We start from the raw sequence: 24,193 nt of genomic DNA on the forward strand, positions 1-24,193 counted from the left end.
AGATCCCAGTCTAAAACTCAGGGAAGAAGTCTAGGGTGGAGATCTGGAGTTGAGACTCATCAGCACATGTGATAATAAAATGGAACATGATCATGATCCTCCCAATTCAGAGTGAGAAGCAACCGACAATGAAACCCTGGGGAACACCCACATTTAAAGAATGGAAAAAGAGAAGCCAAGGAATGAGACTGAAAAGGAACCCTCATAGAGAACACCAGAAAAGGGTGTTATAGACACCAGCTTCCTACCACCTGAGACATTACCAATTGCATTTCTAAAATACAAGCATGAGCTCCTCCAGGAAGCTGGTCCTTTACCTGTCCAAATCCTTCCCACTCCCACCTGGATTAGGTCTACTATTCTCTGGCTGGCATGGCATCCTGTGCATACACATACGATAACACACTGTACTGGAACTGCCTGAACACTGCTTTGCCAGTCTTCATTACCATAGGAGTATCTTGTGATCAGAGGCTTATGTCTTACTCATCTTCTACCATCTTCTACCTGGCATAGTTGGTGCTTAGCACCCCCCAAAATGAATACTTAAATATAAATCTAACAAAACACGCATGGTATTGATATGAGGAAGAACTAGCAAAAAAAGTGGTAAATAAGGGGAGACAGTGCATGTACTTGGATAAGAAGACTCAACTTTGTCAAGATATCATTTTTTTCCCAACTTCATCTATAGGTTCAGCAAAATCCTTATCAAAATCCCAGCAAGTTATTTTGTGGATATTGACGAACTTGATTCTAAAGTTTACATGGAGAGGCAAAAGACCCAGAATAGCCAACAAAATATTGAAGAAGAACAAAGTCAGAGGACTGAGACTACCTGACTTTAAGACTTACTCTAAAGCTACGGTAATCGAGACAGTGTGGTAGTGGGGAAAGAACAGATATACGGACCAACAGGACAGAAGACAGTGACCAGAAATACACTCACACAAATAAGAGTCAACTCATCTTTGACAAAGGAGCAAAGGCAATTCAACAGAGAAAGAATTGTCTTTTCAACAAATGATGCTGGAGCAGATGGACATCCACATGCAAAAAAATTAACCCAGAATAAACTTTCTAATACCTTATACAGAAATTAACTCAAAAAGGATCATAGACTTAAATATAAAATGAAAAACTATATAATTCCTAGATAACATAGGAGAAATTCTAAGGGACCTTTAGTTTATTGATGACTTTTTAGATACAACACCAAAAGTATAATGCATGAAAGAAAAAGTTGGACTTTATTAAAATTAAAAACTGATAATTAAAACATTAAAAACTTCTGCTCTGCCAGCCAGGCCCGGTGGCTCACGCCTGTAATTCCAGCACTTTGGGAGGCCAAGGTGGGTGGATCACTTGAGGTCGGGAGTTCAAGACCAGCCTGACCAACATGGAGAAACCCCGTCTCTATTAAAATTACAAAATTAGCCGGGCGTGGTGGCGCATGCCTGTAATCCCAGCTACTAGGGAGGCTGACGCAAGAGAACCACTTGAACCCGGGAGGCAGAGGTTGCGGTGAGCCACTGCGCTCCAGCCTGGGCAACAAGAGCGAAACTCCATCTCAAAAAAAAAAAACTTCCACTCTGCCAAAAACAGTGTTAAAAGAATGAAAAACAAGTCACGGACTGGGAGAAAATATTTGCCAAAGACCCACCTGATTATGAACTAGTATCCAAAATTATACCCGAAAAAAAAAAAACCCACTTAAAACTCGACAATACTCAAAGAAAAACAGCCTGATTTAAAAATGGACAAAAGATCTGGACACATCACTAAAGAGATATAGATGATAAATAAGCAGACAAAAAGATGATCAACATCATATGTCATTAGGGCCTTGCAAATTAACATGAGATAACACTACACACTTATTAGAATGGCCAAAATCCAACTGACAACACCAAATGTCAGCAAGGATGTGGAGAAACAAGAACTCTCATTCACTGCTGGTAAGAAGGAAAAATGGTACAGCCACTGTGGAAGACAGAATGTTGGTTTCTTATCAAACTAAGTATACTCTTACCATACAATCCAGTGATCCTGCTCCTTGATATTTACACAAAGGAAGTAAAAACTCACATCCACACAAAAACCTGCACACAAATGTTTATAGCAGCTTTATTCATAATTGGCAAAACTTGGAAGCAACCAAGACGTCCTTCAGTAAGTGAATGAACTTTAAAAACTGCAGCACATCCATACAGTGGAAATGTTGCTCAGCCAAAAATAAAGGAAATAAGTTATCAAGCCTTAAAAAGACATGGAAGAACCTTAAATGCATACTGCTAAGTGGAAGAAGCTAATCCAAACAGGCTGCATACTATATGATTTCAACTACACCATACTCTGGAAAAGGCAAAACTATGGAGACTTTACAGGACTCTTAGCTTTCTTGCTTGTGGACCCTCTTTTCCAATGTTATTAAAAACTAGCAGCACAACTGTCACAGTAAAGATGAGATCAGGCAAAATCATAAATGCATGCTAAATCTTGGGTGAGATTTTGATGAGGAGGGAGGTATTTGTGTCTCCCCACAGACTGCCTACTAATTGCAAGGGGATTTAAAAAAAAAAAAAAAAAAAAGTCATCATAAAGTGGAGAAACTGGCCCAGCACGGTGGATCATGTCTGTAATCCCAACACTCTGGGAGGCTGAGGCAGGCAGGAGTTCAAGACCAGCCTGGGTAACACAGCAAGACTCTGTCTCAAAAAAGTTTAAAAACTAGCTGGGGGTGATGGCATGCACTGTAGTCCTAGTTACTCAGAAGGCTGAGGCAGGAGGATCACTTGAGCCCAGGAGTCTTGGGGCTATAATGATCTATAACAGTGTCACTGCACTAAAGCCTGGGCGACAGAGCAAGAACCTGTCTCCACATAAATAAATAAAATGGAGAAACACCACCACCTTGACTGGGTGATCAAAAATTAATTTCACCAATGAGAGGCAGATGGATATTGTGTGCCTACAGACCTGATGCCCCGAGAAAAACACAACATGAATGATATATTATTATTAGCCATGAATGCATAACCTGCATCTAGCTAGGAAGAAACATCAGAGAAACTAAATATGAGAACATCTGATTTTAAAAAGGTGAGGGAGGCATATTCTCAAAAAAAAAAAAAAAAAAAAAAAGACCATGTAAATGTTTCAGGTTAAAGAAGGCTAAAGAAACAACTAAATGCAATGTCCCCCTCTAAATTGGATTCTGTACTGAATAGGGAAAATGCTATAAAGAACATGACTGGCCAGGCATAATGGCTCACACCTGTAATCCCAGAACTTTGAGAGGCCAAGGTGGAAAGACTGCTTGAGCCCAGGAGTTCAAGACCAGCCTGAGCAACACAGTAAGACCCCTGTCTCTACAAAAAATAAAAATTTAAAAATTAGCTGGGTGTGGTGGCACGTGCTCGTGGTCCTTGCTACTTATGAGGCTTAGATGGAAGGATTGCTTGAGCCCAGGAAGTCGAGGCTACAGTGAGCTGAGATTGGGCCACTGCGCTCCAGCCTGGGTGTAACAATTTTCAAGCTTCATCTTTACAAAGTGTCCAGCAAGTGGGATTTTTTTCCCCTCCTGAAGGGTACACTGTATGCTTTAGTTTTTATCCCAACAATGGATACTAAAGGTAATCGTAGAAAAAGGAAAAATGAATTAATATGCCTCCCTGATCTGTATGATCCTATGAGATTATGTCATAAGACATAATTTCCACAACATGGTTCTATGGCCTCCTAAACTGAAAGAAAATCAAACAGTTCAAGCTACAGTAATTATCTTTCTATCACCTCAGGTATTCATTGTCAATAAGCAACATTACATTAAGAATACAGACAGATTCCTTTTAACTGAAAAATACATCTTTAACTCCTATACCTAAGAATTACAACTTTCAAGTTCATCTTCCATTCTCAAAGAACAACCTTTAACATAGTAATTCAATTTTTCTCTATACAAAATTGTATGATATACTTACAGTTTCACAAGTAAGACATCTGGTTTCATTAGTTAATGTTCCCTGAAAAATCTCATGAACCCACGTTGGGTCTGGTGTGCTGTTATTATTTTCATTATCAATATTACCATTAGGTAAGCGACCATTTTGTTTTTCCTGCTTTCTCTCTTCTTGTAAAATATCAGCAATTGTATTTAGTAGGTAATTTAAGAATTCATGGGCATCTTGTTGCATGTAGTTGTCAAAAAGCTCTGAAAATAAAAACATTATATTAGAGAATTATTTCAGAATTCATAACTTCATAAAAAACCAATTTATAAAAGAATATCTAGTATTGGATCAGAACTAAAATATAAATGCACAATGTTTTTGTAATGTATAACAAATAACTTTCGCATCTAAAACTTTTATCTGTATTTGGGGAAAATGTAAAATTAATTAAAATCTTGTTTAAAAATACTACTAATTTATCCTGAGAAAAGGGCAAAACCTATCCTTATATATTAGCATAACAGATACTGAGAATTTAAGAAGAAATTCCTTATTAGCTTACCTGACTTATTATTCCACAAATATTTCAACTTGGCAAGCTTTAAAGCAGAAGTTGGACAACCATTTGCCAATGCCAAGCCAACTGCTTTAGACCCACAAAGTTTATCAAAAATAAATTACTGAACCATACATCCCAGGGATTCTGATTTAGTTGATAAGGGGTAAGGCCAGAACGTGGGGCTTTTCAAAGCTCCTCCAACTAACTCTGATGTAGAGTCAGGTTTAAGAATCATGTTATCAAGAATTATCTATATAATCCAGATAATCTCAAGTCCCTTCCAAATGTGAGACTTTATAATTCCACAAAACGTTCCCTGCAGTTACACAAATGAGTAAATATAACTGAAATATTGGTGGTGCTAACATCAAGCGTGCTTTGCCCTGTGCTTGGCAATATACAACTCTACCATAGAACAGTAAGGACTTTAGAGGCAGTATCTCATTTGATCCCCAAAAACCATGTAATATTGTTATTAACTTTATTTGTAAACATGAAAATGGGATGAGACAGAGTACAGTCACACTGCCAAGAAATGGCAGAGCCAGGATTCAAACTGGGCAGCCTGACTCCACCATGCCACACACAAAGTAATGCCCAGTATAAGCCCACACACAAGAACATACATGAATTGGTCAATAAAATGCATTGAGAAAAATTACCTATTTAGGACATTTTATTTTTAGATCCTCAATGTACATTTAATAAGTTCCAGAAAGATTTTACATTTTAAAAATGAATGCATACAAATTTAGAAAAAAATTTAGGGAAAGTCTAAGATAAAATGAATTAACAATTACATTTTAGAAGAGATACAGATATGACTACATAAAATTAAGTTCTATGTATTAGAAATCTTTTAAAAAGTTTAAAAAAAAGTGAAACCTGAAAATTATTAACATTTTCAACATATAAAAGCAAATCTCATATAAAAGAAAACCAAACTGGGCAATCTTATAAATGGCAATCAATTTATAAGAAAAAAACAATCAAAAGGCTAAGAAACATGAGAAAATGTTCAATCCAATAGTAAGTTTAAAAAAAAAAAAAAGCAGGCCAAGCGCAGTGGCTCATGCCTATAATCCAGCACTCTGGGAGGCCAAGGCAGGTGGATCACCTGAGGTAAAGAGTTTGAGACCAGCCTGGACAACATGGTGAAAGTCCATCTCTACTAAATACAAAAAATTCACTAGGCATGGTGGCACACGCCTGTAATCCCAGCTACTTGGGAAGCTGAGGCAGAAGAATCGCTTGAACCCGGGAGGTAGAGGTTGCAGTGAGCCGAGATTGCGCCATTGCACTCCAGCCTGGGCAGCAAGAGCAAAACTCCATCTCAAAAACAACAACAACAAAACAGAATACCATCTTTCTTTGCAAAGTTATTGTAAAAACAGAAAGGGAATGAGTGAAGCTTTTTATGGGGGTAGGGGGGCACAGCTGCTAGAGCAAGGCTGTCTGGGTTGGTGCTATGGTTCTACTTCTAACTGCACGCGTGGCATAGGCAACTTATTCAAGCTCCCTGTTCCATAATTCCTCATCTGAAAAATGGGGCTCACAGCAGTACCTGTACCTCACAAGGCTGGAAGGAAGATTAAAAGTGCTTAGAATACAACAATAGGTTTTGTATTCTGTTCAACAACCACAGTAACAATATTGGCAATATCACTACATGTTGAATATCCTTTATCTAAAATGCTTGGGACCAGCAGTGGTTGGGACTTCAGACTGCTTCAGATTTGAGAATATTTTCATACACATAATGAGATATTTTGGGGATGTGACTCAAATCTAAACATGAAATTCATTTGTTTCATATACACCTTATAGCCTGGAGGTAACTTTATATAGTACTTTTTTTTTTTTTTTTTGAGATGGAGTTTTGCTCTTGTTGCCCAGGATGGAGTGCAACTTCACATAGTATTTTTAAAAACTTTGTGCAGGGAACTAAATTTGTGTACACTGAACCATCAGAAAGTAAAGTTGTTACTACCTCAGCCACCCATGTGGCATCATGCAGCTCAAAAAGTTTCAGATTTCTGGATTACGGATGCTCAACCTATATAATTGTTGTTGCTACTGAACAGAATACAAAACACATCAAAGACTGACTATGTAAAAATTATGAACTTCTGTATGGCAAAGTCAACATAAATGAAGACAAGTGACAAACAAGGATAATTATTTGCATATTAATATCCAGACTATGTAAAGGTTTAATATACAGAATATTTTAAAAAAACCCTTTATAAAACAAGAAAAAAAATTTTTTAAACTGGCAAAGGAAAATAGCCAATTCAGAGTAGAAATACAAATGCCTAAATAATACATGACAAGGGACTGGGAAATAACAATTAAAACAATGACAAAATATCATTTTGCCCATCACTTTGGCAAAATAAAAATTGACTTAGTTTCCATCCAGTGTTAGCTTGAGTATGGAGAAATGGACATTCTCAACTGTTGCTGCTGGGAGTATAAACTGGCATGGCACGTTGTAAAGGCAATTTTGGTAACAGATTTAAAATAATGCAACCTAGTTCTCCCAGGTATCAATGCCAGGTAAGTATCTGTGCATGTACCAAAACAAGCATAAATACGGCTGCTTATTTATAACAGCAGAAGTCTGAAAATATCCTAAATGTTTATCAACAGGAGAATGATTTATTTAAATTATGCTATAATTTTGTTAGGGAATGCTGGGCAACGGTTAAAATGGAAACAGTTCCATTGAATTAACATGGCAAAACTTCCAAAACAGAAAGTGAAACAAGGATGCTGAACACATGTGGATCCCACTCATGAAAAACAAACAACTGGCTGGGAGCAGTGGCTCATGTCTGTAATCCCAGCACTTTGTGAGTCTGAGGGGGGCAGATCACCTGAGGTCAGGAGTTCAAGACCAGCCTGACCAACATGGTGAAACCCCATCTCCACTAAAAATACAAAAATTAGCCAGGCATGGTGGCGGGCGCCCATAATCCCAGCTACTCAGGAAGCTGAGGCACAAAAATCACTTGAGCCCAGGAGGCGGAGGTTGCAGTGAGCCAAGATCGCACCACTGCACTATAGCCTGGGTGACAGAGTGAGACTCTGTCTCGCAAAAAAAAAAAAAAAAAAAAAAAAAAGAAAAAGAAAAAAAGAAAAAGAAACCACCACTGTAAGTTCCCATAAAATGTAACTGTGGCTTCCTATTTGGACATATATATTTAAATGTATAGAAAAGGGTTTTTGGTAGCATCAAGGTATTTCAAAGGAAGACGAGATTGAGGAGCTGGGGAGGAAGCAGAGAGCACTCAGGGAAACTTCTAGGTTTGTTTGGTACTGAAATGTTATTGTAAGAATGTATGCATGTATTATTTGCATGCTTAAAAATAACATAGAGCTTTCCATACAAAAAGTCCACTTCCTCGCTCCCTGTCACTGCCTGTTACACATTCCTTTATTTTTTTAAGAGATGGGGGTCTCGCTATGTTGTCCAGGCTGATCTTGAACTCCTAGGCTCAAGCAATCTGCCTGTCTATTGCATATTCTTCATATACAATTACTTCCCAAACCCTTTCAATTTTTAAAGTTCATTTCCTGCATGTCTAGTCTGTTCCATTTCCATTTAAATCTACCTAGTTCAAGTCAGCTCCCTTCACTTAACCCACTAAGTCTCCTTTCCTTCAGTTTCACACTGCAAATAGACAAGTTTAATTTATAGACCCTGAATCTTTCTCCCTAGGAATTTTCCCTGATATCTCTTGCATTACATGGTAAAATTCACAATAATTTTTTTCACGTTCATTATTTAGTTATTTTCATACATCCAAATCCATTCCACAAATTTGGGTCTCAAATCAAATACAATAATATTAAGAATGCAACTGAAGCCACAGTTCACTTCTCTGCTGTAAGTTTAGCCTGAGGGACCCATTAGCCTTTAGCAAAATCCCCATGTTATGTTTAAAAACAATAAAAGTCATGAGTTCTAAGAGCTCCGTACTAGCCTACATGGACTTAACAACTAATCTTGAATTTGGTACACTGTGTGTGGGTTTTTGTCCACAAGAGATAGTAGATCTAAAGCACTGGGACACCATTCCCCTCTCCCTGCTCAGAGCAGAAGTCTATGCAACCTCTTTCAACACTGAGACAGCCTGCAACTCAAAAATCTTCTCAGCAGTCCACTCCATCCCTCCGAGGCCGGGCCAAGTCATGCATAGAACCTTGCGTGGTTCCACCAATTGGAAAAGTCTAGACCACAGCTGAGCTAACTGAAGCAAATTATCTAACCTTGCCCTTCAATGCAATAATCCTCCGTCCCTGAAAATAATAACCATTTCCCCTCTCAACCTCAATCTCCTATCCTCTACTACTCTCATTTGCTTATTGCACCTTATTTCCTTTCTCATCCTTGGGATTTTCTTTGTTCCCAACCCTTTCTAAGTTGCTCATTCTAGGTCCTCCATTCTGTTCTAAACAAACTCCCTCGCCTTATCAACCTTTGGCATTTTCTAGTTTCCTACTGCTACTTGCTCTCAATCACAAAAGTGCCCAAGATACAGCCATACTATGACCCTCAACCCTCCTCTCTCTGAGGTCATCTCCCTCCTCCTCATCCACTGATGGCCTGATTCACAGTTTCTCTCTCCACTTTGCCTCCTGCACCAACCTTGACATGTCAGTGTCTAGGCAGCTTCCTGACGTGCATGCACCTCAATCCCTTACAATTCAAGAACCTTTATCTCTCACTCACCCACCCATTTCCGGGTCACAAATCTGGAACCACCCACCTCAAACAGGTCCACTAAGTACAAGGAGTGGAAGATAATTATGCTAAAGTTGAGTTGAGGGGCTGAAGAAAAGTTGGAAACCAACTGGAAAAGTCCTAGAGGAATCTAAAAAGAAGAATAATCAGGGAGAACTAGTAAAAAGATTTTATAAACACTGCTGAGGACCTAGTTAAGGTTAGAGATGAATAATTCCCTACAGTGGCTAACTACATATTGGCTTGATGCCACAATCTGAAGTAGCCTAATTTCTCCCTGTTGAAAAGAATTTTAGCATATACATGTTTTTCAAAATAATTACTTTTTAAGCAAAAATGTGCAAATGTTTTTGCTTTTTAAAAATGTACATCTTTTTCTGGATGCTCTTTTAACACAGAGCAATGATTTCATATTCACAAAAATACCTCCAATGACTTGAATGCTCTGGAAATGAGACGCAAAGTAAACCAAAAAAATAATCTTTAAACTTTTGTTGAAATATTTCTAAGATTATTTGTAGTCCATTTTCCTTAGAGTATACTGAATATGCCAGAATTTTGCTGTATGTGAAAGCAGCCATTATAGTTTTAAAAGCGTCAACCAGGACTGTATAAACATCAAAATAACACTGATGAATGACCTCAGGACAATCCCTGTGAACTGTATTATATTTAATTTTTAAAACCCTGGTTTTCTTATGGTTTGCTTTCTTCTTTGCTAAGTAGCATAATGGGAAAGGTGGACTTCAAACTTGCTTTGGAAGTTAAACAATTTCATTCATTCATTCACTCATTCAATAAATATTTAGTAAGCACCTACTATGTGCCAGGAACTGGATTATGTGCTGGGAATACAATGGTGAGCAAAAACAAATGGGTTCCCTCCGTCATGGAACTGACAGTCTAGTGGGAGAGACAGACAATTTCATTATTAAATAAATGTATGATTATAAACTACTATAGTCCTGATATAGCTGCAACAATAATGCAAAAAAAATGAAAAACACTGCTTAAAAATAGGTTATGTTCTCCTCATAATTCAGAATTAGCTATAAGCTCTCATTACACAAAATACCATTTATGCTCTTTTGGAGAAAAAGAATTGTTTGAAATAAACATAAGAAATTATTTACTCAAATATATTTAACAGGTATTATTTGTGAACAACTAAAATTTCCTCACTTGAGGGAGACCAAGACTTAAATTTATCTGTTTTTGTATCTCTCCACGGCACATGAAACGCTGCTTGTCCATGCAGGTTCCTTAAGAACAAGGACCCTTTCTATCTCATCCCTAGGACTGACAACCGTGCCTGCCACATAATGAGATGTATTTCCCATTTTTTAATGAATGAATGAATGAATGGATGGATGGATGGACAATAGGGATTGAAACAACTAAGATGATGACAGAAAAGTAGATCTGCCCCCAAACAATAACTGAAATGACTGACACTGCTAAGGTTCAGTGAGTCAGAGCACACAACTACAGATGCCAGCTGATGTGGCCCTCAGGCCCACCTAAAATGATCCCAAACAGTCCAGTTGAGGGTCAACTCTAGCTAACACAATCAGATCACCATCCTATGTTGTATTTCTTCCAAAATAATAGTAGATCACCCACAGGCAGTACCTGTAAAGAGAGGACTCCATTTCCTACCTGGGTACTGCAACAGCCTCCAGGCTGGTCTCCTGCCTCTACTCTCATGCTGCCCAGGCCCACCCAGCAGCCAAAGGGTCTTCTCAAACAAATCAGAACGTATCACCCACCTGCTCAGAACCCTCTCGTGGTTTCCCATGGCTTTCCAAATAAAACCCAAGCTTTAGGCCCCTGTTCTTCTGACTTTATCTTCATCTTATTCCACTCTTGCCATGCTAATTTTCTTGCCATCCTTCAAGCACTCAGGCAACCTGCACTTTCTTCCTACTGATGGTAACATTTTTGCCTCAGATCTTCAAATGATGTCTTCAAATTTCTGATCTAACATTACCTAATCAGGGACATTTCCCAATGACTGACATATGAACTAGCAACTCCCTCATCCTCTGTCCCCTTTCCCAGTCTTCTTTTTTCGTGACAGTGACACATTACATCACACAATTGATGGCTGTCTGCTTCCCCACGAGGGTGTCAGGTACCTGAAGGCGTATTTCTGTATCATCAGTTCCTAAACAGTGTCTGGCACACAACAGGAAATATATCTATCATGATTAGTCTACTCAAACACTCAGCTAGCATCCATCCCATCAGCAGGTAACATGCATGGAGCCAGTGTTGCTGTACTCTATGCAGGAGCACTGTGCAACAGTCCTCTTATGCTATGATTAGGTAACATGAGTTAAAACTGTAAAAACAAAAATTCATTAATAAATAGAAATTAAAATCAGTTCCTTTCAGGAACATCAAAAAGATTAGTAACATAAAGCAATGGTGGTTAAAACAATATGGGGCTAATATCTATTGAGAATAAAATTTTTAACATAGTATGGCAGGAAATTAATTTAGTAAGAACCATCTACCAGTGAAAGTCAGTGGAAATACTGAAATGAGTAACATACTTTCCAAAGATTTAAAACAAACAAAATCTCAGAAGGAAAGATATGCAATGAATAATATATTAAATCCTCTTTGATTTGTATATTCTTCTCTACACAATTCTCAAGGGAAAATTCAAAAGCCAAAAATATATTTCAAAATATATTTGCAAATGTCAGCAACATCAAATAATAAAAATGCTTTTCTATTAAAAAGATGGCTTTTCTATTAAGCATTATTTCTGAAGTTTAGAAAAATGAAGCAAAACTTATGAGAAGATGGGCTTAGAATATTTATTCTAGAATCAGTCTCTTTCAAAGAAGTATTTAAGAACTCTATTGTGTTACCAATTCAATCTGCCTAAATACAAAAAGAATTAGTAACTATTGAACTATCAAAAAATAATAATAATAATAATGATAATAATAATAATAAGGCCAGACACAGTGGCTCATGCCTGTAATCCAACACTTTGGGAGACTGAGGTGGGTCATTTGAGGCCAGGAGTTCAAGACTAGTCTGAGCAACATAATGAGACCCCATCTCTACCAAAAAAAAAAAAAGAGAGAGAGACAGAGAGAGAAAGAGATGAAAAAAGAAAAAAAGCCCATTTGGAAAAAATAACGAACACTGTAAAAATACCCCAGGTTTGACAAATAAACATATAAAGCCATAAGTATGTAACTGTATTTTACCTCTGTTCAGCATGAGGGTCAACCTAACTAAGATAACATCATTGTATAAAGAGCCCATGTGATAGGTTAGTAAGGCCAAGAGAAATGTACTATTAAATGAAAAGGGAAATAATGTATGCTCTGTATGAGCTGCATACTTCTGAACTTTTTTTTTTTAGAGACAGGGTCTTGCTCTGTTACCCAAGCTGGAGAGTGGCACAATCAGGGCTCACTGCAGCTTCAACCTCCTGGGCTCAAGCGATCCTGCCACCTTAGCCTTCCAAGTAGCTGGGACTACAGATGTGCACCACCACATCCGATTAATTTTTAAAATTTTTTGTGAGACAAGGTCTTGCTTTGCTGCTGAGGCTAGTCTCAAACTCTTGGGCTCAAGCAGTCCACCTACCTTGGCCTCCCAAAGTGCTGGGATTATAGGTGTGAGCCACCGTGTCCAGTCACTGAACATTTTAAAAATACTAATAAAGTCACTGAGAAAGGGTGCCATGTTCAATTACCAAATACATAAATCTTCCACAAGGACAAAACTTTTAAAGTTTTGTACAGACACACACAAAAAGACTGAGAAGACTTAACTGCTCAATCCACATTTGAGCATTAAGGTTATATTTGATTTTCTAAAAAAAACAAGATAAACAGATCTATAATCTAATAAAGGACATACGTTTAGCTTTCATTAGGGGAAACAAGATGTATTTTTATGAGCAATTAATCAATTATTCTACATGTGTATGTGGGGAAAATGAACAAATCTTCAACAAATATATCAAATTCAAGAATAATAGCCTATAGCCTGTTTCTGGGTCATCTTATATTTCAGGGAACTAGATATGATCCAGGCTTACCTCAATTCACTGTGTACAGTGTCAACTGACTAATTTAAAGGCGGGATTACGCATTAGGGTATTTAATAATCCATCTTAAAGACTTCCCAAATCCTGCTTGTGAGCGTCTACTTAATAGGTAACAAATCAACTAAAAATGCCATTCAATTTTGTTTCTACAATGATTAAAATGCCTGCATTAAACAAAAGCCAGAATTCTACATGTTATCTAAATTCCATTTGAATTTTTGAGGCAGTGTCCCACGTTAGATAGAACACTGGGCTTACATATCAGGGAGAAGTAAGTTTGTATACCAGCTCCACCACTTACTAACTCTGTGGGACCTTGGACGAATTAACCTCTCTGAGCCTCAGTTATTTCATAGGGTGATAATGTCCAACTTATTGGCATGTGAAAATTAAATGAACAATATTTCAAAAGAGAAAAGGAAGGCGGGGCTTACTCAGTAAGTATTTTAAAAAGGGGTTGGGGGATTAAAACTTATCTACCCTAAGCCAAAAGGTCTTTTCTAGCTCCTTCCCCGGAGTGTGGCTCCTGGCAAGCCTTTTTTAGGTTTTGATTTTTCACGGCTCTCTATCTAAGGCTACTGCAAGGATCCAATGAGTTAACACACATGAAAGCATTATGAAAACAAATGCATAAGCATGCAAAAAAAAAGAAACAAAAACCCTTCATTCTTGACAGAAAAGCCAAGCAAGCAAAAAGAGAAACTGTGATTTCTCATTTGCTGCCACACAGAATTTTATCACTGTATAACGCAATGCAAACATTAACCATATCTTGCATTAATTACTGTAAGACTATCTCCTTCACTAAACGAGTGCCTCTTTGAAGAAAGGCGTGTCATCCTTGTTTCTTCAACAGCTAACATGTTATCAGGCATACAGATGATGCTCAGTAAGTGCTGGAATTATGGCACACTATATTTAACCTTCCTAGTATGTCATTAATACAGTGGGAAGTAGAATTACCGTTTTCTTTCCGTAATCTTGTGATGAACTTCTTAGGGGGTATTACTCCAACCTTTTTCTTCTGAGTGGCTATGCTATGGAAGAGATCTGCTAAGCATGTAAGAAGGCTCTCCTTTTTCCTAGGTTGACTCTTATACGCAAGAACTTTTTCCCGAAATGGACGACAAAAATAAAGTGCTTGAAGAACTGAATTGCAGTAGCAGGTATTCCCAAACTGCAACAGAAAAAAAAAAGTTTTGTTAAATTTAGGGCAACACATTTTCAAGAGAGAAATTCCCGGTATATGGTTGAGAACAGAAAGAGATGACAATCGCTTACTACTGTTACTATAACACTGACTGCATTATATTATACATTTTAAAATACAACTCTCAAAAATTCTTTGGAAATCACAAAAGTAAAGTTTTCTATCAGGTTCTTAGGTACATCCAAATTAAAACACACAAAAACAAAAAATAAAAAAAACAAGATCCCCTGAAACGTTACATGAAAAAGTCACCAGTATGACAGTCTAGCAACCACTGAAATGCCAAGTCACAGTATTCATGATGTATTGGAAAGACATCAAATCCTTAACTATGAATTTCTCTCTTACCAGCCATGTCATTGGGGTATGTCACTACATCTTACTGAACTCTACTCCTCTCCACTCTAGTAATTGGGACGAGACGGGGGAGGGGGCGGGCGGGGAAATAACCCTACTTTATAAAGTAAATGACACACGGTTTCATAAATATGTATTGCCTTCTTTTTCCCTTCCATTAATAAACACTGGCTCTAAAAGCTATAAAACAGCTAAAAGTCAGTCATGAAGATTTGGGGAGCACTATGAAACTATAAAAAAGGAATGAGGATAATTCTCATATTTCTACTATGGGGTGAGATCAAGTATATACAGTATTAGGTTAAAAAGGCTAGGCAGAGAAAAATGTTTAAGATTGGGTGATATCAAATGTATGTCCATAGACCATTTGTTTATATATTTTTTTAAAAAATGAGGAAGGATAAACAAAAAGCTAACAAAAATGTTTATAGGAGAAGAGGAAAAATGGAGAGATGGATGAAAATGAGACTTCTCTGAAAGAATGTTGTTATAAAACATTTACTTTGTACCCCCTGTCTTTTCTAAAATAAAAAAGAAATTTCTAAAATTAAAAACAAAAATAAAACCTAAATGTATATGGATTCAATGGTAGAAATAAAGAGAAATGAATTACTTCAGGTGACTTAAAGAATGTTTACCATACATGCCTAATGAGATATAGTCTAATCATTTTAAAAAACAAAAACAACAACAACAACAACAAATCTACTGGCCAGACGCAGTGGCTCACACCTGTAATCCCAGCACTTTGGGAGGCCGAGGTGGGCAGATCACTTGAGGTTAGAAGTTTGAGACCAACTTGGTTAACATGGTGAAACCCCAACTCTACTAAAAATACAAAAATTAGCCAGGCATGATGACACATGCCTGTGATTCCAACTACTCAGGAGGCTGAGGTATGAGAATCGCTTGAACCTGGGAGGCGGAGGTTGCAGTGAGCCAAGATCGCACCACTGCACTCCGGCTTGGAAAACAAAGTGAGACTCTGTCTCAAAAACAAACTAACAAAAAAACAAATGTATTGATATTGTTATTTTGAAACTATTGTAGCTATATCATAGGACAAAGCAAACAAGGAATTATGTTAATACCCTAAGGAACCAAAATTTTTAATGTAAAGGAAAAAAAGATGCTATAATAAAAATCAGAAAAATAAAAGCCTTGTAAACTTCAGTTAGAAATATCAACATAAACTTATGTCTTTTTATAACTCTGAAAGTGTATGTCTGTGTGCATGCATGCATGTTTGTGTGTACGTGTTTTCAAACTCTGTCCACTGAAAAGGTGTGGCAGCAACAAGTTTCTCCTATACCCAGATTGTGTTCTCTAAACACCCTTTTCCCATCCAAAGGAACTCGGACACCTTGAAGATATGGCTGATACAAGATCTGCGATAAGAAATGTACAATGTGCCTTCTCAAAAGAAGACATTTATGCAGCCAAAAGACACATGAAAAAATGCTCACCATCACTGGCCATCAGAGAAATGCAAATCAAAACCACAATGAGATACCATCTCACACCAGTTAGAATGGCAATCATTAAAAAGTCAGGAAACAACAGGTGCTGGAGAGGATGTGGAGAAATAGGAACACTTTTACACTGTTGGTGGGACTGTAAACTAGTTCAACCATTGTGGAAGTCAGTGTGGTGATTCCTCAGGGATCTAGAACTAGAAATGCCATTTGACCCAGCCATCCCATTACTGGGTATATACCTAAAGGACTACAAATCATGCTGCTATAAAGACACATGCACACGTATGTTTATTGCGGCACTATTCACAATAGCAAAGACTTGGAACCAACCCAAATGTCCAACAATGATAGACTGGATTAAGAAAATGTGGCACATATACACCATGGAATACTATGCAGCCATAAAAAATGATGAGTTCATATCCTTTGTAGGGACATGGATGAAACTGGAAATCATCATTCTCAGTAAACTATCCCAAGGACAAAAAACCAAACATCGCATGTTCTCACTCATAGATGGGAATTGAACAATGAGAACACATGGACACAGGAAGGGGAACATCACACTCTGAGGACTGTTGTGGGGTGGGTGGAGGGGGGAGGGATAGCATTAGGAGATATACCTAATGCTAAATGACGAGTTAATGGGTGCAGCACACCAGCATGGCACATGTATACATATGTAACTAACCTGCACATTGTGCACATGTACCCTAAAACTTAAAGCATAAAAAAAAAAAAAGGAAATGTACAATGTGCAAGATTAGCCTGGGATATCTTAAATATAAGTGTCAACTTTAATACAAAAGGATTACTGCAATGGATCAAAACACACCAACTATACAAAAATTCATAAATTTAAAATGACATTTTAGGCCGGGCACAATGGCTCATGCCTGTAATCTCAGCACTTTGGGAGGCCAAGGCAGGTGGATCAGTTGCGGTCAGGAGTTTGAGACTAGCCTGGCCAACATGGTGAAACCCCGTCTCTAACTGAAATTACAAAAATTAGCCGGGTGTGGTGGCGCGCACCTATAATCCCAGCTACTCAGGAAGCTGAGGTGGTAGAATCACTTGAACCTGGAGGCAGAGGTTGCAGTGAGCCAAGATGGTACCACTGTACTCGGGCTTGGGCGACAGAATGAGACTTTCTCCACAAAAAAAGATATATATGTGTGTGTGTGTGTGTGTGTGTATACACATAATGACATTTTTTTAAAAAGCAGCCCTCTTTAGTCTCCATTGACAATTACAAACTAACATATAAAAGGAAAAACATTAAAGATTCATCTTGCCTTTCTTATAAGAACCATATTTCAGGGGCACTAAACAGTTGATGAAGGAAGTTTCTGTTTATAAAATAAGTCCAGTGAATAAAATCAGAAGAAATGGTTGTAAATAATGGATTAAGCAATAATTATCAATGGATGCTCAAAGCATTAGGTTAAAAGTTGATGGGGATGTTTAAAACAGAGTGAACAGACCTAAACACCCCAGCGATTTCAGCATTGCTCAAGTGAACAACTGAATATTGTGTGTCTTTTAATATATCTTACCTCCTATGAAGTATTCTTGCCTTAAGCAAAACCACTAAACTTTAATCATGTCTCTACGTGTAACTACTAATTTACAAGACAGTCAACAGTCAGGCAATGAAAGAGACAATACCACAAAGAAGGAAAAGGCCAAGTTTGAAATGGGAATAGTCTCTAGGACACATGACCTAGTTTCTCCACAAATTGATGACTTGAAAAAAGGTTGAAAAGGACTCAAGAGACACAACAATCAAATTGCAAATGTAAATGCTGGAGTTTACTTAGATCCTGATTTACAAACCAACTATAAAAAGTCATCTTTGGCTGGACGCAGTGGCTCAAGCCTGTAATCCCAGGACTTTGGGAAGCCGAAGTGGGTGGATTAAGGTCAGGAGTTTGAGACCAGCCTGGCCAACATGGTGAAACCACGTCTCTACTAAAAATACAAAAACTAGCCCGGCGTTTTACTCCTGTAATCCCAGCTACTCGGGAGGCTGAGACAGGAGAATCGCTGGAACACGGGAGGCTGAGGTTGCAGTGAGCCGAGATGGTGCCGCCATTGCACTCCAGCCTGGGCGACAGAGTGAGACTCTGTCTCCAAAAAAAAAAAAAAAAGTCATCTTTGAGACAAAAGAAGATACTTGAATCAATCCAATACCACTGCATTGGATGATATTAAGAAATTGTTGACTTTGTTAGGTGTGATCATTAGGTGATCATATTTTTTAAAACGTCCCTGCCACTTTGAGACATGTAATTAAACGTGTCCCATTTATGGCCAAAATGCCATGATGACTAGGATTTCCTTTTCCAGGTAAAAAAAAAAAAAAAAAAAAAAAAAAGAAGGATAAGTGGAAGAGAAGGAAAATATTGGTAATTGTTCAAGCTAGGTTGATGGGTTCATAGTGATTCATTATATTTACCTCTCCTACTCTAGCTTTTCAAAGGAGGCGTTTAATCTTTGAGGTAAATTGTATAATCATGTCATTATGTGTCACAATCATTGCAAATAAAGGACCTAACCAGATAAGTTCATAGGGAAGACAGACACTAGGCAGAGCCAATAATTTGAGGGGATAAAACTTAAAAGCTCTGCTATGTTCAATCTCCTAATTGTCTGAATATGTTTCTTTTTTTCCACAGAGATTAAACAAATAAGATCCCTCTGCCCCACTGAAACAGGAGTTACCAACTTTTTGAAGAGGCTTGTGAGATCCAACCCCTCTCCAGCTGAGGACCTGAGACCTAGTGAGGACAATGACTTCTCATATCTACACTGCTAGTAGGAGACAAGCACTGGTTTCAGAAAAAGAGGCGCTTAAGCTTAAGAGGTATGTGATTAAAGCGTACAGACATCAATGATCATAAATGTAACTACAGATACACTTCAATGAACCCTACCCAGGGGTTAAGTACAACTGAATGTTACTAAGATTAATTTACCCAGTATCCAGTATAAATCTGTCTTTAAAATTGTATTTGTACTACAATCTAATCAAGCTAACGACCAACAAATCTGGTTATATCAACTGAAGAGAAGATACAATCTCCATATTTTGGAATAGGCAACAGGGGAATTGAACAACTTCCACCGAGCAGGGAGATGAAAGCAAAAGAGATCATCTCCAAGTATACCAGAAATATTATGATAATGAGGATTGACCTATCTATAAAAAATATGAGAAGCAAATAGGATAGGCTAAAAAACTAGAGGGAGTCTCTATTTTGTAGACTACTGGAAGTCAGGCTCACACTTCTGTCCAACATGACTTGCTCATCTTCTGAATATAAAGCAACAGTAATATTATAATCAATTCTCTGAGGCCTGCTATTAGTCTTCTTTTATTTACTTTCATCAATCCCATTAAAGAAAAATTAAAAGGTTGAAAATACTACTCTTTCTCCAGAATAAGCTGACTTTCAATCTTTTTAATAATTTTGAAACTTTTCCTTCAATTTTCTTGATTTTTAATATTAACTTTCATTCAAGGTCCTAAGACCTAAAAATTATCTTTCAAGAGTAGAGCCTTCGTGCAAAAGGTTTTCTGGGATGATTTTCTCTATGTTCTTGTTTGTGAATGTTCAATTTCTTAAAAAACAAAAAAAATTGCTTTTAGTGCTGAAATCTATGCTGTGTTATCTCAGCTGGTTTTGAAGATCAAAGGTAGGTTTAAATTAGGGAGAAGAAATTTTAAAAGTTGCCACCCTACTCGAGGTCTGATCATTGATTTTTTGATTGCTTAGTGAATACAATCTCATTCTTGCTTTCAAAGAGCTTTCTCTAATGCCTTCTTCTCCAAACCTTAACAAACATCCCACCGCAAATATTTTTTATATACCTACTACTAAGACCATTTTGAGCGCACATCCCTTACACATTTATAAATTATACATACTATGTATATTAAAAATGTAAAGGAATGCAATTAAGAAAATGCACATTTTAGATGTTTGTCTTATTTATTACACACTATTATTTTCATGAAAAATTATTAGTCTTAAGTGAGAGCGATGAGATTGAGTATTTTTGTAAAGGCTTTAGATTTTAAAACAGCAATTTGATAGTCTGTGATGTTCAGTTATTTGTATATGTGGTTTTAATGGCTATCAAAACTGAAAAAGATACCTTCCTAAAGACACATAGGTGCAAGGGAATGAGAGTCTCACTACGTACCTTTACTTTTTAAATCATGGTATCCAACTAGTAGTCTTATCTACTATCAAATTAGTTTGAATACATTTAGGAAATGCCTGCCTTGAGAACCCCACAGCACAGTAATGAAGCACATAGGATCTGAAACCAAACTCTCTAGGTTCAAGTCTGGTTCCACTATCTGACCTTGGGAAATTACTAAACTGTTGTTTACCAGTTTCTTCATCTGCAAAAAGGGGGTAATACAGCACCTACCTCTTAGAATTTCTTAAATAATTAAATGAATCATCACATACAACACTCAGAACAGTTACTGGCCCTTCATCATTTCATAGCTACTTCTTTTTTTTTTTTTTTTCCTGAGACAGTGTCTTACTGTCACCCAGGCTGGGGTGCAGTGGTATGATCATGGCTCACTGCAGCCTCAACCTCCTGGACTCAAGATCCTCCCACCTCAGTCTGTGGAGTAACTGGGACCTCAGGCACTCAGGCATGCAAAATGCTCCCAGCATTTTTTTTTTTTTTTTTAAGAGACAGGGTCTCACTCTGTTGCCCAGGCTGGTCTCAGATTTCTGGGCTCAAAGCAATCCTCTCGTCTTGGCCTCCCAAAGTGCTAGGATTAAAAGCATGAGCCACTGTGGCCAGCCAATAATAACTTTTAAAACAACCTTTTAAGTTAACTAAAATTCAATCATATAATTCTCTAAAACTACATTTAAATTATAATAGATCTGCCACAGCAGAAACAAATGAGAGAGATGATGCCATCAACCCTTTGACATCATGGAACTTGAAATAACATACAACCATATCATATACAGATAGAGTATAGGCACCAGTCTCATCCATATGTTAGGAATAATGCTTAGTCTACCATTTTTAGATAAAAATAAACATCAGAAATGCTAATATTTTCTTCCTATTCCCAATGGATCATCTTACACACTTCTTTTGGAGACTACTAGTTTTAACACCATAATGTCAATAGCATTACTTTGTTTAAATACTGAGGCTAGGCACAATGGCTCATGCCTGTAATCCCAGCACTTTGGGAGGCTGAGGCAGGAGGATCGCTTGAGACCAGGGATTCAACACCAGCATGGGCGATATAGTAAGACCCCATCTCTACAAAAACCTTAAAAAATTAGCTGAGCATGGTGGTGTGCACCTGTAGTCCCAGCTACTCAGGAGGTAAAGGCAGGAGGACGGCTTGAGCCAGGAAGGTGAAGCTGCAGTGAGCCAGGGAGGCGAAACTGCAGTGAGCCATGATCACTCACTGCACTCCAGCCTGGGTGACAGAGCAAGACCCTTTCTCAAAACAAAAACAAACAAACAAACAAGCAAAAAACCCAAATAAAAAATAAAAATGTTGAAAAGGAACCGTTTTTGAAGAAGCACAACTTCTTCCCTGCCCCCCATGCTGGGCCTGGGTGATGGTGCCTGTTCTGTGAACATGCTAAGATGTTCTAAGGGAATGCCCTCTTGCACCAACCAGTTCTTGTTTAGGTGACCACATTTTAGAACATTGTATTTCCACATCCCCCTACCCACCACGCTTCTTACTCCAGCAGAGTAGACCAGACATTGAGTACCTCACCCAGAAGTCATCTTTTCATACTCCAATGGACGTCAGGTTCCTCACCCTATGTTCTTACTCCACTGCCCCATGCTTCCTTGTAGGAACTGCTTTCTCTTCTCTATGCAAATTACTGTCGTGTTATCAATCAAAGCCCTTTTACAGCCCCTAAAACAGGGTTGGACGCTTGGTACAGTCTAGGCAGAGGACCTGGGCCAGAGCTCTTTTCCCAGGTTTGATATGGATATTTTCTGGACTCTCCAACAACGTAAACCTCAAGTAACCTATGGCCATCAGATGAGGAGAAACTGAATGAGAATGAAATCAATACAAAAGAAAAGAGAACCAAGAGACATTTGCCTAATGAACTTTATAACCCAAAAATGGAAAGTTTCATTTTTATTTATTTCTATAATGGACCCTGCTCCAACTAATGACTAGTAGCAATTCAGGTTAAATAGCTTTTTATATGACAGATTAGAAATGCAATCATAATTTTATAATAAAGATTCTGAAGGGAAAGCACATTTCTTTTTTTATTATTTTTAAAACAAACAACCTAAAACCTTAGAAGACAGGAAAAGCATATTTCACAGTACCCTCACAAATGGACTTACTGAGGCCAGGCTACTTGTGTGTTGAGGCCTACCTGTATTAGAAAATTAATAAAGAACCATACAATAAAACAATGAAAAAAAAAGCTATTCAAAAAAATGCACAGACTATATTACAAGTAAGAAAGATACACTAAATTGTGGTTTAAATCACTCTCTATCAGCTCTACTAAAATAAGTACTAACCAGCTACAATATAAAAGGAAAAAAGGCAATTTATCAGGTTAAAACAACTTGTTATCTAAGAATTTTGCTGACTATGTAAACAGCTGGCCTGTAAGTGGGATACTTTACAGCAAAAGAAAGCTTCCAAAGGCTCCTTTCCCCATCCAAAGGTCCTCAAGCTACACTAGTATTTCTCCTCTCTACTTCCAATATCAGGAATAGCATTGTATCTACAGGAGATAAGCTGAGAGGAAATCCTCATTCTATGTATTATACAAATTATAATGACAGGTAATTAAGAGTAAGCTGCCATAAGAGCCATTATCTGTGACAATATTCTTCTGAGACAAAAATATCTGCAACTGAAAGTAACAGAAAACAGGTTGTCATTAAAGCACTAAGAGCAACTACTCTGTTTAATTTTCTGCTAGGTTAATCTGTGGGTATTTTCCTCCTCTCCATTTAAAAAAAAAAAAAACAAACTTGAGCAATATAGCAAGATCCCATCTCTACAAATAAATTTTTTAAAAATTAGACAGGCATGGTGGTGTGTGCCTGTGGTCCCAGCTACTCGGGAGGCTAAGGCAGGATTGCCTGAGCCCAGAGGTGAAGGCTGCAGTGAGCTGTGATCGCACCACCACACTCCAGCCTGCTGCATGGAATTAACCACTCTACTAGCTCTGCTGCATCTACTCTGACCACAGTTTTATTTCTGAGCATAATTCACAATGTTCACCAACCTTTAATAGTTGGAGCTGTGGCCCCTGTAGATATGTTAATTTTATATATAATAACAAGACACAGAGACCAGAAGCTTATATTTCTACTCATCAAATGAATCTCTCCAGGGGATAAAGACAAAGCGTCCTCTGATGGTCTCTTAGTAAGTTTATTCTCTCCTGCTTGTCTTAATTTTATTGTTGAGAATTCTAACTGAAATGCTGTTTTTTAAATTAGAATATAAGGCTAAATTCCAGAAAAAAATAAGTGAGAGGAGTAATGAGTAGCCTGTTCTGGAGAGAGAGAAAGGTAAGGGAGTGCTGATTCTTTGTTATAGGTTTTATGCATAGTGCACAGAGACATTCCCAAAGCACAGGGAATCACACACATCACTTCAACCGCTTTCCTCAAATCCATGAGAAACCCATCTAATATGTCCTATGTAGGGACTAATATTTAGAATCCACCAATCTGTTCAATATAACTTACTGTGTTACCTATTTTATCAATATATGCGTTTTAAAACACCTGCCATGGATTCA

The 24,193-nt window shown here is 37.7% G+C and overlaps 1 protein-coding gene across 4 annotated transcripts in view; it reads right to left on the reverse strand.

Moving 5' to 3' along the window:
• USP12 (ubiquitin specific peptidase 12) overlaps nt 1-24,193 on the reverse strand; it is a 126,240-nt gene that overhangs the window by 45,802 nt on the left and 56,245 nt on the right. For 3 of the 4 annotated variants that reach the window (XM_009426769.4, XM_001135418.7, XM_009426768.5), the window contains exons 3-4: nt 14,307-14,520; nt 3,984-4,213 (exon numbers count right to left, since the gene is read on the reverse strand). In XM_009426769.4, coding sequence (XP_009425044.1) covers nt 3,984-4,213; nt 14,307-14,520 — 444 coding nt within the window. Of the gene's footprint in view, nt 1-3,983; nt 4,214-10,082; nt 10,166-14,306; nt 14,521-24,193 lie in introns of those variants that run through there. The other variant, XM_009426770.5, reaches the window with a different exon arrangement.

The sequence above is a fragment of the Pan troglodytes genome, chromosome 14 (assembly GCF_028858775.2).
Source record: "Pan troglodytes isolate AG18354 chromosome 14, NHGRI_mPanTro3-v2.0_pri, whole genome shotgun sequence".
Taxonomy (NCBI): Eukaryota; Metazoa; Chordata; class Mammalia; order Primates; family Hominidae; genus Pan; species Pan troglodytes.